General features: G+C 55.4%; 1 protein-coding gene across 1 annotated transcript; it reads right to left on the bottom strand.

The window, feature by feature from the left end:
* Positions 1 to 25: 25 nt before the first annotated feature.
* adgrl1b (adhesion G protein-coupled receptor L1b) lies at positions 26 to 15,649 on the bottom strand. The gene is made up of 22 exons (XM_084685258.1): positions 15,574 to 15,649; positions 15,158 to 15,371; positions 14,226 to 14,335; positions 12,050 to 12,257; positions 11,558 to 11,822; positions 10,686 to 11,025; positions 10,191 to 10,493; positions 9,356 to 9,459; positions 8,882 to 9,067; positions 8,730 to 8,768; positions 8,162 to 8,342; positions 7,721 to 7,843; positions 7,217 to 7,437; positions 6,792 to 6,959; positions 6,354 to 6,563; positions 5,762 to 5,982; positions 5,060 to 5,126; positions 4,863 to 4,954; positions 4,579 to 4,747; positions 4,319 to 4,450; positions 3,935 to 4,031; positions 26 to 2,995 (listed from the first exon to the last, which is right to left on the bottom strand). The coding sequence occupies exons 1-22, from the start codon at positions 15,641 to 15,643 to the stop codon at positions 1,296 to 1,298; spliced, it is 5,220 nt and encodes a 1,739-aa protein (XP_084541384.1). The 5' UTR covers positions 15,644 to 15,649; the 3' UTR covers positions 26 to 1,295.
* Between the last annotated feature and the right edge of the window lie 3,070 nt (positions 15,650 to 18,719).

Below are 18,719 nucleotides of genomic sequence, written 5' to 3'. Positions count from 1 at the left end.
ACACACACACACAGTTTATTCTTGGTTGTTTACATGTTTACTTGGACGTCAGTAGCAATACAAGACAATCATAAACACACATACAGGTCTATGTACACGACACGTTTCCATGGTAATGACAGGAGAGTCACCTGACAGTCAGAGTTCCGGAAGCTGGGAGTTCTGTTGCCGGGACAACGTAAAGGCAAAGAGTTCCGTCGCCAACAGTCAGTGTTGGGGTGGGGGTGGGGGGGGGCCTTGAGGCTGAAGGGGATTGGTTGAGAATATAGGGTGTAAGGTAAAGGGGCATGGTTATGATCCCAGGGTAGAAGAAAATTCTCTGATGTCCTTTAAGTATACAAAGGCTGTACACACACACACGCGCGCATACATACAAGCACACACACACACACACACATGCACGCATACACACACACCTCGAAATTCTTTCAAATGCCTTTCAAAGTCAATATAAAGTCATGCAACAAGTCTTTTTAAAGGATTTTTGGCAACACAGAAATTACTTCCTAAACTGCCCCCTTTATGGAGGGACTGACACGCTGATCAACCAATAGGAAACCAGACTATGGATTAACAACAGTAATGCACCAATGAGGCGGAAGGACACAAGAGTGGGAGGGGCAGGGAATAAGAGGTCTGAGAGAGAGAGGGAGAGAGAGAGAGAGGGAGAGGGAGGGAGAAGGGGGAGGGAGGGAGAGAGAGAGAGAGAGAGAGGGAGAGGGATGGAGAGAGAGAGAGAGGGAGGGAGAAGGGGGAGGGAGGGAGAGAGAGACAGAGGGAGAGAAAATGGGATGGATCACAGAGAAAAGCAACAGAACGTGGAACAAGAGAGGGGGTGGAGCTTGTGATGACCGAGACATGGAGACAGAGGAGGCATCATCATCTTCATCATCATCACCATCATCATCATCATCATCATCATCTTCATCATCTTCATCATCATCATCATCATCATCATCTTCATCATCATCACCGTCATCGATCAACAGTCAGCTCCATAGGGAGTCCATGTACATCCCCTCCTCTTCATCCTCCTCCTCCTCATCATCATCACCACTTCCACTCAGGTCAGCAGCTTGAGGTGCGTTTGAGTTCCCCCACAGTATGCTCCTCGGGGGGCATCCTACCTGGCCCATAGCTGTTACCATGAACCGGGACAATCAAATCAAGTGCACCTGGAAGTACAGTACACGACTGGAAATGACCCAGTGTTCTTCAGACAATCAATATTCCTCTTCCTCCTCCTCTTCTTCCTCCTCCTCCTCTTCCTCCCGTCCCGATCACCACCGCCCTAGTCACAAACTTGTCACTCGCTGCATCTGTCCGTCATCCTCCTCGGGGGCGGGCTCAGCGTATGCTGGCTCCCCATTGGACGGGAGGGGCGGGGGCTGGTAGAAGGTCTGCATGTGATTGGGCCGCGGTCCGAGCGGGGGCCGTCCCAGGCTGTAGGGCAGCTCGAGGGCGGGGCGTTGGGCTCGGGAGGCGGAGCCGAGCTCCTGGTGACCCCTGACCCCCGGGCCCCCGTCACTCTGACTCTCGGGGCTGCTGTCAGGGTAGCTGAGGAGCGGGGGGGAGGAGGAGCGGGGGAGGGCGGGGGAGAGGAAGCGAGGGGGGGAGGAGCTGCGGCCGTACTGCGTATCGCGGGCGTAGACGTTCGGGGGGGAGGCGCGGGTGCGGGAGTAGATGGGGGAGGAGTTTGACTCCCTGGTGTAGATGGGGGAGGAGTTTGACTCCCTGGTATAGATGGGGGAGGAGTCGGGATCGAGGTCGAGGTCAGGGGTCAGGGGGAGGTCGAAGCTGTCGGGTTCCTCCGAGTCGCCGTGGTAACGGAAAGAGTGCCCGTTCCCCCTCTCTGTCTCTCCTTTCCATCTCTCCATCACTCCGCCAGAGCCTCCCTCGTTCTCTCTCTCCATCCCTCCTCTCCATCCATCCATCCCTCCTCTTTCTGTGTGTTTCAAATACAAGGGCTCTTCTCTATCTCCCTCCCTCTCTCTTTCCATCCCTCCTCTCCATCCCTCCATTCCCTCATCTCTCTGGGTCAGGAACAGCGGTTCCTCCCTCCCTCTCTCCATCCCTCCTCTCCATCCCTCCATCCCTCCTTCTCTCTGTTTGGAGAACAGCTGCTCTTCTCTCTCTCTCTCCGCCCCTCCTCTCCATCCCTCCATCCCTCCCTCATCCCTCTGGGTGAGGAACAGAGGCTTCTCCCTCCCTCTCTCCGCCCCTCCCCTCCATCCCTCCATCCCTCCCTCCCTCAGGAGAGCTTCATCCAGGGGCTTGACGGTTTCCATGTCGACCGGGGGAGGGGGGGGAGGGGGCGGCAGGGGCCGGTCCCGGTACCGGTCCGAACCCCCCCCGCCGCCCGGCTCCGGCCCCGCCCCCCGTAACCGCGGCAACGTCCCCTGGGGGCGTGTCAGGGTGGAGAAAGGGCGTGGCTGCACCTCTGGGGGCGGCTGCTGCCTCTCCTGCCCGCGCCTACCCAGGGTGCACTGCAGCGCCGCCCTCTCGTCCAATGAGGGACGGGCGCGGAGGCCGTTAGCGACGGCGACGGCTGTGGCGGCCGAGGAGGAGGAGGAGGAGGGCTTGGTCCAGCTCTCAGGGGCGTGGCGTGCCTGTGTGGCCCAGCCCTCCAGCACGGGCGGGGGCCGGGCCAGGCGGTCGGCCGGGGGCCGGGCCAGGCTGCCGTAGCGCTGCTGGGACGCGGGGGCCGGACGCAGGTTACTCTGCACCAGCTCCTGGATGATCATCTTCTCCAGCGCCGCTGCGTCCGATAGGTTGCCACGCAGTCCGGGCTCCGCCCCCTGGGGCGTGTACAGGGCGGGGGAGACCGGGGACATCTCCTCCCCCCCTCCTCCCCCTCCTCCCCCTGCTCCCGCCTCCCTCAGGAGGTCGGCGCTGCCCCCCAGGGCTGACCTCTGACCTCCCAGGCCCTGCAGGGTGAAGCTGCTGCTGTAGCCTCCGTTCAGACACACTTCCTGCTCCTGGGAGATGCTGCCCTCTGCTGGCAGGAGGGAGAAGAACAGGGTCAGAAAGGACGAGCTAGCACATAGCAAAAATAACAATCAGAACAATTTTGACTCAGTAATGATGCAGAAATACGAGTCGTACTCTGAAGGTCCCGGAAGGTGCCTGAAGTTCACCGTCAGGAGAGGAGGGGGAGGGAGGGAGGGAGGGAGGGGGGAGGGAGGGAGGGAGGGGGGAGGGGGAGGGAGAGGGAGGGGGAGGGAAGGAGGGGGTAGGGAGGGTAGACAGACAGAAAAGAACAGACAGTCACGTATACAGACAGATAAATAGACAGGTATACAGACATGCAGACAGTCAGACAGTCAGGCAGTCAGACAGTCAGACGGTCAGACGGTCAGACGGTCAGACGGTCAGACAGTCAGACAGGCAGACAGGCAGGCAGTACCTATGGAGGTCTGGTTGAAGCTGTGGGTCAGTAAGGTGTTGTAGGGGGATGCCCCTGGGTGACTTTGCAGGACGGGGTTAGCCAGGAAGTGGTTCCCTAACCCTACTGGGGGAGGGGGGAGCAGGGGGGGAGTAACAGAGAGAGGGGGAGGGGGGAGGGGGAGAGAGGAACAGAGAGAGGGGGAGGGGGAGAGAGAGAGAGGGGGAGGGGGGAGGGGAAAGAGAGACAGAAAGCAAGAGAAAAAAAGCGAGGGAAAGGACGAGGACATACAGAGGAAGGGAGAGAGACAGAGAGAAAAGAGGGAGAGAGGGAAGAGAAGGGGGACAGGAAGAAGAAGAGACTAAGAACGTTGTTTGCCTTGACAGAAAGATGGACGGGTGCGAAAAAACAAACAAGGGATGATAGAGAGAAGGATGGAGGGAGGCGGGGTGGGGGGAAGGGGATGGGGGGGAGGGGAGGGGAGGGGGGGGGGGAGGGGATGGGGGGAGGATGGAGAGGGGGGAGTGGAGAGGATGGGGAGGGGTGTACCTCGGTTGAGTGTGGGTGTGTTGTTGACGTCAGTGGAGATGAAGGAGGACTCTGTCTGTCTGCGGACCGTGTCATTCCACATCCTCCTGATACGGCTCTGGAACACACACACACACACAGGTTGGTTTTTCTATCCTAGTCAGGCCCCATCATTCAAAATGGTGTTATCGCTGTGTGTGTGAGTGTGAGTGAGTGAGTGTGTAAGTGTGAGTGTGTGTGAGTGTGTGAGTGTGAGTGTGTGTGTGTGTGTGAGTGTGTGTGTGTGTGTGTGAGTGTGTGAGTGTGTGTGTGTGTGTAAGTGTGAGTGAGTGTGTGTGAGTGTGTGTGTGTGTGTGAGTGTGTGAGTGTGTGTGTGTGTGTGTGTGAGGGTGTGTGTGTGAGTACCTGTCTGGTGGCGGTGGGCCGGCGGGCCTGGCTGCAGTAGCGGTGTGTGGTGGTGTTCTTCACAGAGTCAGGAGAGGAGGAGGAGTCACAGCAGCGACACACACGCAGGCAGCGACCGTAGTCCTTCTGGCCCTGGACACACACACACACACACATATACACATTAGGGGTGTGCAGAGAGTTCTGTATCTGTTAAACAACATTATTTACATCAGTTTTAAGGTAGAAATGCACACACACACACACACACACACACAGACCTTCCTAGCCAGGGAGCAGTGCAGCGTGGTGGTGAGCAGGGCCTGGGCAGCGTTGAGGGAGGAGAAGAGGTAGGCCTGCAGGAGGGAGGGGGAGGACAGGAGGAGCAGCCCCACCGACCACGTCACACTCTGGAGGAACAGGAGGGTGAGGGAGCCTACTGTCCACGCCCTGGGGGAGGGGGGGGGGGAGGGGGAGGGGGGGAGAGAGATAACGTTATATGCCGATCCACTTTCCGTTTTTCATCAACCTTCCACGCTGGTTGTCACGGAGACTGGAGCCTCACCTGAGGTTGTCATGGCGACCCGAGTCGGGTTTGAGTCCGGCGGAGCTGTGAACCATCTTGTGCAGGGTCATCACCAAGACGACCAGGTTCAGCTAGGGGTCAAAGGTGAACAGAACACAAGGGGTCATGTTGACTCTGATACTGATGAACGTCTGATACCAGCTCTGATCACATGATCAGGCAGAAGCTCCACTCACCGTCACAATCACAGATACAGGACCAAGGAAGCTCCAGATAAAGTAGTTATCTGTCCGCAGCCAGCACCTACACACACACACACACACCAAATAGAGCAAGATAAAAATAATGTTTAGCCACAAACAGACAAATACTACACGTGCACACACACCACACCACACACACACACACCACACCACACACACACACACACACACCCACACCACACACACACACACACACACACACACACACACACCCACACCACACACACACACACACACACCCACACACACACACACACACACACCCACACCACACACACACACACACACACCCACACCACACACCCACACCACACACACCCACACACACACACACACACACACCACACACACACACACACACACACACACCCACACCACACACACACACACCCACACACACACACACACACACACCCACACCACACACACACACACACACACCCACACCACACACCCACACCACACACACCCACACACACACACACACACACACACCACACACACCCACACCACACACACCCACACACACACACACACACACACCACACACACACACACACACACACCCACACCACACCACACACACACACACACACACCCACACCACACACCCACACCACACACACCCACACACACACACACACACACACACCACACACCAGGCAGAGCACCTACGCTGTGTGAGACACGTATCCTCTGTAGTCTATAGCCGCAGACACGGCCACCACCAGACCAGGAAGTGAGTACCCCACCAGGTAGAAGTACTTCCTGCGGGAGGTCCGTCCCTCAAACAGGTCCCCCTGCAGCAGGTAGAGCTCCACCCCCTCCAGGCAGAGCCAGAGGAACACAGAGAGCAGGGACAAGTGGAGCAGGCCGGCCAGGATGGGGCATAGCACCTGGGGGGAGGAGGGGAGGAGGTGGAGGAGAGGAGGGGGGAGGAGGGGGGAGGGGAGGGAGGAGGAGGGAGGAGAGGAGGGGGAGGAGGGGGGAGGAGGAGGAGGAGAGGAGGGGGGAGGAGGGGGGAGGGGAGGAGGGGGAAGGGGAGGGAGGAGAGGAGGGGTGGAGAGGAGGGGGAGGAGGGGGGAGGGGAGGAGGGGGGAGGGGAGGAGAGGGGAGGGCGGAGGAGGGGGGAGGGGAGGAGGGGAGGGGGAGGAGGCAACATTTTTGTTTGATGTCATCCTGTCACTGCCTCATCTCTCTTAACCTCCCCTCCCCCTCCCCCCTCCCCTCCCTCCCCATCCTCCCTCCCTCCCCCCTCCCTCCTCACGGTGTACTGCGTCTTGTCTGCCCCAGTGAGGAAGAGGAGCTGTGTGAGGAAGAGGCAGGCCCAGTGGTGCAGCTGCAGGGCGCTGTGGTCAGAGAGGGGCGCCCCCTGGCAGAGCAGGGTGGTGATGCAGAGAGCCAGGCACAGCAGGGCCACGCCCACACCCACCCAGGAGACCAGGGACACCAGGAGGCCCCCGCCTGGCCTGGAGGACTGGAGAGGGGAAGGAGGGGGCGAGGGAGGGAGGGGGGGAGGGTGTGGAGGGAGGGGGGGAGGGGAGGAGGGGGGAGGGGAGGAGGGGAGGAGGGGAGGAGGGAGGGATACAAATAGAAAAAGAGAGTGTGGGAAGGAGAAAAGGTCAAAACTGTGTTTGTGTGTAAGTATGTCCTCTGTGTGTGTGTGTGTCCTCTGTGTGTGTGTGTGTGTGTGTGTGAGACTCACAGCAGGCTGCTGGTAGGTCATGAGCACAGCGTAGGAGGCCAGGTGGTTGCAGGCGCAGGTGGTGTGTGTGTGGTTGGAGAACACCAGCCTGCAGCCCTGAGTGGACCAGCGCCCCCCCGACGACGAAGAGCTCCAGAACGAACAGTTCGGACGGAAGTGGTTCTCCAGCTAGTGGACACACACACATCAACACACACACACACACACATCAACACCAGAGAAGTAATGAAGTACAAATACTACGACTACTTAAGTAAATTTCAATATTTATTCTTCTGACACATTCTACACACATGAATCCTAACAACCACACACACAGACCTACAGGTGAGGCAGGGTGAACACACACACACAGACCTACAGGTGAGGCAGGGTGAACACACACACAGACCTACAGGTGAGGCAGGGTGAACACACACACAGACCTGAAGGTGAGGCAGGGTGAACACCAGTGGCTCAGACAGGAACACGCTGCTGGAGCCTTTGTTCACGGAGGCGGAGATGACGTGAGAGTTGACAGCCAATCCCCTGCTCCCTCCGGCCCCTGGCTCCGCCCCCAGCCCCGCCTCCAGCCTCAGTGTGGAGTTGTGAGTAGACATGAAGGAACCCAGGTTCTTGTAGAGGGACAGGACGATCTTCACCTGGCCTAGAGGAGGGAGGGGAGAGGGGGGAGGGAGGAAACTGTTAGGAGCCTGATAGGACGATCTTCACCTGGCCTAGAAGAGGGAGGGGGGGGGGGAGGATGTCATGGACACAAAGGGACTGTTTTTAAACTGTATTTCATATCTTTCTCACAGAAGCAAGGGAATGTGTGTGTATATGTGTGTGTTCTGTGTGTGTGCATATGTGTGTGTGTGTTTTGTGTGTATATGTGTGTGTGTTCTGTGTGTGTGTGTTCTGTGTGTGTTCTGTGTGTGTGTGTGTGTTACCGTTGTGGCTGTACTGCTGCAGGGCTCTGGCAGACAGGTGCAGGATGCTGTCGCTGTCGTAGGAGTGAGGGAAGGTGACGTCCTGCAGGTCTGCCTCTGTGTTCAACACATACACCTCCAGGTCTGCACACACACACACACACACAGAGAACACACACACAGAGAACACACACACACACAGAGAACACACACACACACAGAGAGAACACACACACACAGAGAACACACACACACACACAGAGAACACACACACACACAGAGAACACACACATGCAGAGAACACACACACACAGAGAGAACACACACACACAGAGAACACACACACACACAGAGAGAACACACACATGCAGAGAACACACACACATGCAGATAAACATCATTAGATTTGTTGTGTACAGATAAAAACTAACTCACCCACACAAATACACGCACACTGCTCACCAACATTAGGTGCCCGGTCACTGAAACGTCCTTCATACAGGTTGTTGGCCAATAGGAAGGCCCCTTTCTCCATGGCATCCAATAGGAGTGAGGCGGAGCGTGATTGGTCGACAGAGCCCATGTCAGCCCAGGAGACCAGAGCTTCGGGGCTGAGCAGGTTGTTAACAGTCTGGATGACCGCCTGGGGGTGGGGTGGGGGGGGGGGGGGGGGAAGAGAGATATAGATGTATATGTATATACAGTATATCTATAGAGACATAAAGATAGATGGACAGAGTTGGAGACAGAGAGTGACAGAGAGAGAGAGATGGAAAGAGAGACAGAGAGAGAGAGTTTGAGAGAGAAATGGAGGGAGTTGTAAAGAGATAAAGAGTTGGAGAGGTAGAGAGTCAGAGGTAGAGAGAGGTAGAGAGATATAGAGAGACAGGTAAAGAGAGAGAGGTAGAGAGATATAGAGAGAGAGAGGTAGCGAGAGAGAGGTAGAGAGATATAGAGAGACAGGTAAAGAGAGAGAGGTAGAGAGATATAGAGAGAGAGAGGTAGAGAGAGGTAGAGGAATAGTTCCTACCTGGATGTAAGCTCTGCATGTTCGTTCTCTCTTCTGTAGCTGTGGAACACAGAACACACACACGTTACTCTGTGTGAGTGTGTGTGTCAAAGTCTATGTGTGTGTCCGTAGATATACGAGTGTGTGTGTGTGCGTGTGTGTGTGTGTTGTACCTTGTTGTAGTTGCGTGCTGCTGACTCCTTATTGGCCGGTCTCAGAGCCTGCAGCTGGGAATCCAGGATGTCCAATAGCTGCTCGATCAGCTTGACGGACATGCTGACATCACCAGCATAGACACGCCCCCTTGTCAGGTTCACCAGCTCACCTGCGATGTTGGCAGCATTCTCTCCACTCTTGATCTGAGAGGATACACACACAGTGTTTGAGAGAATGTGTGTGTGTGTGTAGTTGTGTGAGTGTGTGTGAGTGAGACCTTTTGCGCTATCTGGTTGTTTGTGTGTGTATGTGTTAGTGTGTGTGGATGTGAGTGTGTGTGGATGTGTGTGTGTGTAGGTGTGTGAGTCTGTGTAGGTGTGTGAGTGTGTGTGTGTGAGACCTTCTGGGCTATCTGATTGTTTGTGTGTGTATGTGTGAGTGTGTGTAGGTGTGTGAGTGTGTGTAGGAGTGTGAGTGTGTGTGTGTGAGACCTTCTGGGCTATCTGGTTGACCCAGGGGGAGGTACAGTTGCTGAGGTCAGGACCTGCAGAGCTCCAGGAGACCGGAGACAACACACACTGGTAGGAGGCTATGCCTGGAGGAGGAGGAGAGGAGAGGAGGAGGGGAAGAGGAGGGGAGGAGGGAGAGGAGGAGGGGAGGAGGAGGGGAGGGAGGAGAGGAGGGAGAGGGGAGGAGGGGAGAGGAGAGGAGAGGAGGAGGAGAGGAGGAGTGGAGGAGGAGGGGAGAGGAGTGGAGAGGAGAGGAGGAGGGGAGGAGGGGAGGAGAGAGGGGAGGAGGAGGGGAGGAGGGGAGAGGAGGGAGGGGAGGAGGAGGAGGGGAGAGGGGAGGGAGAGAGGAGAGGAGGAGGGGAGGGAAGGGGAGGGGAGGAGGAGGAGAGGGGAGGGGAGGAGGGAGAGGGAGGGGAGGGGAGGAGGAGAGGAGGAGGGAAGGGGGGGGAGGAGGGGAGGGGAGAGAGATGAGGGGGTTTAGGAGGTGGTAAATAGTATTAGTGTGAAGCAACAACATCATCTGCATAAGCTGCCTTTACTGAAGAGAGAGAGAGAGGGGGGGGAGGGGGGAGTTCAAAGAGAGGACACCAGACTACGATTTCAAGAGGTAACTAGGACACAAACACAAACACAGACACACACATGCACCCCATACACACATTCAATCCGTATCCATTAGCAACAAACATACCGGGAGGTTCAAGCCTCATAGTACCCCAAAAATCTCTCCTTTAAAACACACACACTTGTCAACACACACTAAGACAACCCTCCACACACACACACACACACACACACACACCAGAGTGTGTCTTACCCAGTGATCCTTTAGGACAGGGTCTCTCGACCCTCTCTCCTTTAGGCGTGGGGGGCCACAGCACCCCCCTGGACACGCGGCCCTCGCAGCCCCCCCCCTGGCCCCCCGGGGCCAGCGGCACACGTAGGGGGGGGCGGGGGGTCAGCGGGACCATGGCTGTGATTGGCCGCTGGTCGGGGGCACGGTTGATGACCCCTATGGGGTGGGAGGCCGAAGGTCGTACAGGGGTCAGAGGTCGTACTGGGGTCAGGGCCACCGTGGCTGTGTAGCTACGCACTGTCGTCATGAGGGAGGAGAGGGGACCTGGGAGGGGAGGGGAGGGGGGAGAGAGGGGGGAGGGGATGGGAATAGAATAGTATAGGAGAAGAAAGTGAATATAAAATGAATTCAACACACTTATGTGCACACACACCTATACACACACACACACTCAGACACACACACACGCACTCAGACACACACACACACACACACTCAGACACACACAGCTGTCACCTTTGGTGGGCGTGGGCAGGGTGAACTGAAGGGGGTATCTCAGCACGTAGTAGTTGTTCCACACGTACAGCTGGTTGTCTCTGGGGTTGTAGTCTACAGACGAGATGTACTGGTACGGGTTGGGGAACGGGATTCGAACCGGCAGCTCCCGCCCCCGGCTGGTGTCGAAGGCATACACCACCATGTCCCCGCCCCCCCGGCTCTCTGATTGGCCCTCGTCGTCCTGGAAGACGGAGCGCACGGCGTACAGCACGCCGCACGCCATGAAGGCGTTGGAGGCGCCGCGCTTGTCGAAGCTCGTCTCCCAGGTGCCCTCGAAACGCAGCGTGTATGGATTCACCTGGGGGGTTAGACCAATCAGGTTAGACCTCATGGGGGGACGGCTTCCTCTCCTCCCCTCTCCTCTCCTCCCCTGTCCTCTCCTCCTCTCCTCTCCCTCCCTCCCCTTCCCCCCTCTCCTCTCCTCTCCTCCCCTCTCCTCTCCTCCCCTCCTCTCCTCCTCTCCTCCCCTCTCCTCTCCTCTCCTCCCCTCTCCTCCTCTCCTCTCCCCTTCCCCCTCTCCTCTCCTCTCCTCTCCTCTCCCTCCCTCCCCTTCCCCCCTCTCCTCTCCTCTCCTCCCCTCTCCTCTCTCCTCCCCTGTCCTCTCCTCCTCTCCTCTCCTCTCCCTCCCTCCCCTTCCCCCCTCTCCTCTCCTCCCCTCTCCTCTCTTCTCCTCCCCTCTCCTCTCCTCTCCTCTCCTCCTCTCCTCTCCTCTCCTCTCCTCTCCTCTCCTCTCCCTCCCTCCCCTTCCCCCCTCTCCTCTCCTCTCCTCTCCTCCCCTCCCTCCCTCCCTCCCTCCCTCCCTCCCTCCCTCCCTCCCTCCCCCTCCCTACCTGGCTGACCACGATCCTCCCGTTGTTGGCCTCGGTGGAGTAGATGACCCAGAGGCCGTTCTCGTCCACGGCCAGGTCGATGTCGCTCTTGCCGCCCCAGCGGTAGGGTGACGTGTCATGGTAGTTGGCGTTGGCCACCACCGCCTCGCCGCTCTTGATGCGCGTGCGCAGGTCGTACTTCACCAGGTTACGCGTGCGTTCCTTGTTGTAGAAGACGGCGCCATCGTACACTACGAAGCCTGTCCCATCCACACGACTGGGCAGTCTGGGGGGGGCAGGGTGTTGGAAGACACACGCTCACTTGTAGTGGTGGTGACCCTGACCCCATCCACACACACACCTTTACACACACACCCTCACACACCCCCACACACACACACCCATGAACACCCCCTCACACCCCCCCACACACACCCCCCCCATGAACACAACCTCACACACACCCTCACACACCATAAACACACCCCCACACACACCCTCACACTCTCTCACTTGTAGGTGGTGGTGACCCTGTTCTGCCTGTAGTCGTCCCAGGAGGCATATTCATACAGCATCTCCGTCCTATAGGGTGTCCAGGGCATCACGTACAGCCTATCAGCTGCCTGCAAGGGGTCCTTACACCATGCCCCCGACTGATGCTCCGCCTCCAACAGAGAGCTGGCGGGCTGGATGCTGAGCAGGGAGCCTGGACACACAAAGACTGGAGGAGGAGGGGAGGGGGAGAGAGGGGGGGAGGGGAGAGGAGGGGGAGAGCAGAGGAGAGGAGAGGGAGGAGGGGAGGGGGAGAGAGGGGGGAGGGGGAGGGAGGAGAGGAGAGGGAGGAGAGAGGAGGTGAAGAGGGAGAGGGTCGGAGGGAGGAGAGGAGGGGAGGGGAGAGCAGAGGGAGAGAGGGGGGAGGGGGAGAGGAGAGGAGAGGGAGGGAGGAGAAGGATTCAGAGAGGAGAGGAAAGACAAGAGGAGGAGAGGATTAGGAAGTGTTACGTGTGTGCAGACATGCGTGTGTTTGTGTGTGTGTGTGCGTGTGCGTGTGTGCGTGCGTGTGTAGGTGAGGTAGGCAACACCTAGGGGGCGGGCTTTATTTTCCCTGGGCGAATGAGAGGACAGGTTAGTTTACACATAGAGCACATGGATTGGTCGACCAACGTGTCAATCACAATATGGCCTTGCATGCATAGCACACACACGTTCTCTCTCTCCCTCTCTCTCTCACACACTCACATCCATTTGGTCTTATTTCTTATTTTTCCTCAGAGAGACAAATAAGGGTGCGTTCCTTTGGGAAGAAAGGATGAGAGAGGAGAACGAGGAGGAAGGGGAATCAGGAAAGGGAGGTTAATGATCAATATATAAAGAGAGAGAGAGAGAGAGAGAGTGTGTGGAAAGAGAGTGTGTGGGGAAAGAGAAGGGGGGGAGTAGGGGAGGGTGACTGCGTGTAGGTAATTCTGGGGAGAAAGAATTAGTGAAGAAAATAGAAAAGAAACTGAGCGAGAGAAAGAAAGAGAGAGAGGGAGAGAGAACTTGGAAAGAGAGGGAGAGAGAGGGAGAGATTAAAGGGTAGACTATGAGAAGGGAAAAGAGGAAGAAAGACAGAATACAGGGAAAGAAAAAAAGGGGCAACATCCAGCATGACCACGAAACAACAACCTGGGGGTGGAAAGAGAAAGAGATGGAGGGAGAGAGGGAGGAAGAGAGGGAGGAAGGAGAGAGGAAGGGGAGAGGAGGGGGAGAGGAGGGGGAGAGGAGGGGGAGAGGAGGGGGAGAGGGAGGAAGGAGAGAGGAAGGGGAGAGGAGGGGGAGAGGAGGGGGAGAGGAGGGGGAGAGGAGGGGGAGAGGGAGGAAGGAGAGAGGAAGGGGAGAGGAGGGGGAGAGGAGGGGGAGAGGAGGGAGAGAGACAGAAGTGAAAGAGAATGAGAAAAGAGAGAGAAGAGTGAGAGATGGATAGAAGAGGGTGAGGAACAGAAAAAGGAGGAGGAAGAAGAGGAGGAGGAGGAGGAGGAGGAGGAGAGTCAAGATGCTACGGCGTGTTGGTATTACCTTTTTGGTCCACTTCTACTCAAGCAGGAAAAAGAGAGGGAGAGAAAGAAGAGAGAGAGTCAGAGGATGAATGAAGGAAAGAAAGAGAGAATAAAAGAGATCATACGACGAGGAACGGTCATCCATGAAAAAGAGAGAAATTAGAAATCCCCCTTCACCCTCCTCCCTCCCTCCCCCCTCCTCCCTCCCCCCGGCTCCTGCAGGGAAAAGAAAGTCCTTTGTCACTCCTGAGAGGCACACACACACTACACACACACACTACACACACACTACACACACACACTACACACACACACTACACACACACACTACACACACACACACACAGATATGCATTCACACATGCTCATGCACATACACCAGTCACAGTTTGTCGTTAGCCTGTAGAACTGTAATGAAACACTGTGAATGAACAGAGTTTAAAAGATGGCCTGTAAGTGTGTGTGTGTGTGTGTGAAAGAAATGACAGAGAGAGAATGTTAGAGTGATGTTGTTGGTGGAAAAAGGTTAGCTAGAGCTGACACTGTAAAGGAGTTTGTGTGTGTGTACGTACTGTAAGGGAGTGTGTGTGTGTGTGTACGTACTGTAACGGTGTGTGTGTACGTACTGTAAGGGTGTGTGTGTGTGTACGTACTGTAAGGGACACACTCGTACTGGATCTCCAGGTACTTGTATGTTCCAGGACACGGGTCAGGGAACACATCCACCCCCGCTACCACCACACACTGGGTCCTGTTGTTACACCTGGGGGGAGGAGGGAGGGGGGAGGGAGGGAGGGAGGGAGGGAGGGTGGGAGGGAGGGAGAGAGGGAGGGAGGGAGGGAGGGAGGGAGGGAGGGTGGGAGGGAGGGAGAGTGAGAGAGGGAGGGAGGGAGGGAGGGAGGGAGGGAGGGAGGGAGGGAGGGAGGGAGGGAGGGAGGGAGGGAGGGAGGGAGGGAGGGAGGGAGGGAGGGAGGGAGGGAGGGAGGGTGGGAGGGAGGGAGGGAAGGAGGGAGGGAGAGTGAGAGAGGGAGGGAGGGAGGGTGGGAGGGAGAGTGAGAGAGGGGGGAGGGAGGGAGGGAGGGAGGGGGGGAGGGTGGGAGGGAGGGAGGGAGGGAGGGAGGGAGGGAGGGAGGGAGGGAGGGAGGGAGGGAGGGAGGGAGGGAGGGAGGGAGGGAGGGAGGGAGGGAGGGAGGGAGGAGGGAGGGAGGGGAGAGTGAGAGAGGGGGGAGGGGAGGGTGTATTACAATATTGATCTGGTATTCTTGGAAAACACTGATGAGAACAGGGAGAGGCTGGCGCCATCGCTGTACACATACACACACACATGCACACACAAACACACACTTACACAGACAGTTACACACACACACTTACACAGACACCAAACACGCTTCCAACTTAAGTAAACAAACTGTTTCATCTGTCATCTGTCATGTTCAATTTCATTGATTCATGCACACATCTTACTCCCCAGCCCCTCCAAACACACATAATCACACACACACACACACACACACACACGCTAACACACAAACACACACACGCTAACACACACACACACGCTAACACACACACACACTCTCACCTCTGGGCCATGATCTTGAGGGCGTCAGGGAGGTAGCACTGGGTGTTCTCCATCTGGAACGGGTCGGCGTCGCAGATCTTGTCGTCCGTGCGGCCGTAGTTGGCCGTCTCCACCATCACGACATCACTTCCTGGGCAGCGCAGCTCGATGGGGTAGCCCTCACACGCCAGCTCCCTCCGGAGGAGCCCGAAGGGCATGGCGGCCCGGGACATGGCTGGGGGGGGGGGGGGTCAAATCAGCAGGAGATCCCTCCTTCCCTCCTCCTCCCCTCATCCCCCCATCTTCATCCCTCCCCCCTTCATTCCATCATCCTCTCTTTCCCCGATCCCTCCTGTTCCTCCATCCCTCCTCCTTTCCCTCCCTCCTTCTCCCCTCCCTCCCCCTCATCATCCCCTCATTAAGGGTGTGATACCCACCTTGCCCAGAGGGGGCGACGTGCGCCAGGGTCAGCATGCACACCCCCAGGAACCAGAGAGAGCGTGCCATGGCGGAGAGGGGAAGAGTTAGGGAGCGACACCACGGTCACACGCTTGAAGACAACCTGTGGAGACGAGAGATGCAGAATCAGATCCTCAAGTATCAACTGAGATATTCAGTTCACAGGGGTGCCACATGAAGGATGGGGAGAGAGAGAGAGAGAGAGAGAGGGCGAGAGAGAGAGAGAGAGAGATAGAAAGAAATGGAGAGAAGGAGAGGGAGGGAGACAGAGATAATAACAGAGCAACAGAGGGAGATAGAAGCAGAGAGACTGAAAGAGAGAGGAAGAGGAAGAGAGAGAGCGAGGAGACAAGCAGTGCTGTGGAATTGTTCCTCAATCTGCTGTTGCCATGGTGATACCACGTCACAGGCACAGAGAGAGAGTCGGTGAGAAAATATTCTTTGTTTGCAAGAGGTGTGTGTCTGTGTGTGTGAGAGAGACAAAGAGAGAGAGAGAGAGAGAGAGAGAGAGAGAGAGAGAGAGATGCAGAGAGAGACAGAGAGACACAGAGAGAGACACAGAGAGAGACAGAGAGGGGTGTTAATGTAGTCAACAGAAGGACCCTGCACAATCTGGATTTGTGTGTCTTGTGAACATTCTGTAGGTGTGTATGTGTGTGTGTGCATAAGTATGTGTGTATTAGTGTTTGTATGTCCTGTGTGTGTGTGTGTGTGTGTGTGTTTATTCCTGAGGTTCTTTCCATCTCCTAGTTAAGTAATGATGGCAGACAGATTTAGGTCACTTCACCATACAACACACACACACACATACATAACACACACATACACACATACATAACACACACATGTATACATACATGCATACAGTAAACACACACACAAACCAGGTTAAATCGTAGCCCTACACATGTAACCTTTCTCTCTCTCACACACACACACACACACACACACACACAAACACACGCTGGACAAAATATGCCCAAAACCCTCCAGGAAGATAATCTCTCATGGTCAACAATCTTTCTGTCCCTTTCTTTCTCTCTCTCTCACACACACACACTGTACACACACACACCCTGTACACACACACTGTACACACACACCCCTGAGTGTTGATGCAGAAGAAGTAGAGCAGGGCCACTGATGGGCCTTGACAAAGCCACCCACCCAGTCCTCTCTCTGCTCTTCCCCACTCCTCACTCTACACACCCTGGCTAGGGACCAAATCTAGCCCCAGGCCACAGCCCGGCCTACTTGGGTGAAACAGAGAGTGAAAGAGAGAGAAAGATGGGGAGAGAGGGAGAAGGACGGAAAGAGAGAGGGGTAGAGAGAGAGAGAGAGAGAGAGAGAGGGGAAGAGAGAGAGGACGTGTGTACTATGCTAGAGGACACCTAGTAAATGACCCCCCCCCCCCCCCCTCGCCACACACACAAACACACATCATAACAGGGTACCTCCGCCACTGCAAATAACACATTGTACAACTTCTCACATAAGAATACTATGGTGAATCATTTAACACTTGATTCATGAATCAGAGATGACACCCAGGTGTTCTTCCTTCAGGTCTGCCAGCAAACAGGTGATTCAGACACTGCATGCACATCCTCAGGTGGTAAGCTAGACACCTGCTTGGCTTGCAACTTCATACACTGTCCCTCCCTCCCTCTCTCTCTCTCTCTCTCTCTCTCTCTCTCTCTCATACAATGCCTGGTCTGCAAGCTAATCAAGTCCCAGATGCACAAACATACAGAGATCCCTGTAAATGCAGACTAGTGCAGTGCCCCTGGTCTACAGTTCACACTGGGACTCCATGCTAATGTTAGCTATCTAGCTAATGTTAGCTGCTGAAAGACAGAATTTGGGGAGGAGGGAGGAGAGTAGAAAAGGAGGAGAAAGGGAGGGATGAGAGAGAGAGGGTTGAGAGAGAGATTGCTTGCTTTAGGGTGTGGGTCATTGATGCACAATACAGACGCATAAAGACATGTCCTTATAAAAGGAGAGAGGAAGTGTGTGTGTGTAGTTGTGAAAGGTTGTGTGTGTGTGTCATAGGTGTGTGTGTGTGTGTGTGTGTGTGTGTGTGTGCGACCAGCACTGGTTCTTTGAAAGTTTTGAATACATTTGACCGATATGTAATCTGGGTTCTGATGTTTGTGGAAGCGTATATTTAGACCAGCAAGAAGATAAATATATACAGTATGTAAATGAACACATGTAAATAAATACATGAGGATGGCCATGTTGACCTCATCCCAGAAACCTATCCAGATGTACGCTTTCCTATTCAAATCACCCTGAACACAAGATCTAACCAAATCTATCTCTGTCTGTGTGTGTCTCTTTGTGTGTGCATGTCTCTGTGTGTGTGTGTGTGTCTCTGTGTGTGTGCATGTCTCTGTGTGTGTGTGTGTGTCTCTGTGTGTGTGCATGTCTCTGTGTGTGTGTGTGTGTCTCTGTGTGTGTGCATGTCTCTGTGTGTGTGTGTGTGTGTGTGTGTGGGGCACAGGCAAATTGGAAGATTTTTGTCTTCAGTGGTTGATGTAAATGAGAGCTACCCTAGAGACAGTACACACACACACACACACGTACACACACACATACATGAAGAAGCTCAGGTGAGTCACATGGAAAGCACTCATTTACAAATCATTCTCTCTTAATTTGTCTCTTCTTTTCTCTCCATCTCCTGCTCTCTCTTTTTCCCCCCAACACACACACACACAACATAACATAACACACACGCACACTATGGAGCACACGCAACATAGCACACAACATAACTAACTCACATACACACACACAGAAAGGTGTCAGAAAATCTGTCTGAGAAAGTGAGTCACCAATCAAAACCCTGTCAGATAGTAAACCCCTCTCTCTCTCTCTCTCTCTCTCTATCTCCATCCCTCTTTCTATATCCATCTCTCTCTTTTCACCTTCCCTCCATCTTGGTTCTCTTTCTCCTCTCAATCCATCCATCGCTATTCTTTCTCATATACAGGCACACACACTTACAGAAACACAGAGGGAAACCGACAGAGAGAGAGAGACAGGTGGATTGCTTATTCTAACGAGCATTGAAAAAATTCTCACGTGCGGCATTTTAGCTACCAATCAACATGTGGAT

The sequence above is a fragment of the Hypomesus nipponensis genome, chromosome 21, assembly GCF_054491055.1.
Source record: "Hypomesus nipponensis isolate SF chromosome 21, ASM5449105v1, whole genome shotgun sequence".
In the NCBI taxonomy this organism is placed as follows: Eukaryota; Metazoa; Chordata; class Actinopteri; order Osmeriformes; family Osmeridae; genus Hypomesus; species Hypomesus nipponensis.
Note: the sequence above shows the minus strand (reverse complement) of the source record. Positions and strands in the feature narration are given on the sequence as shown.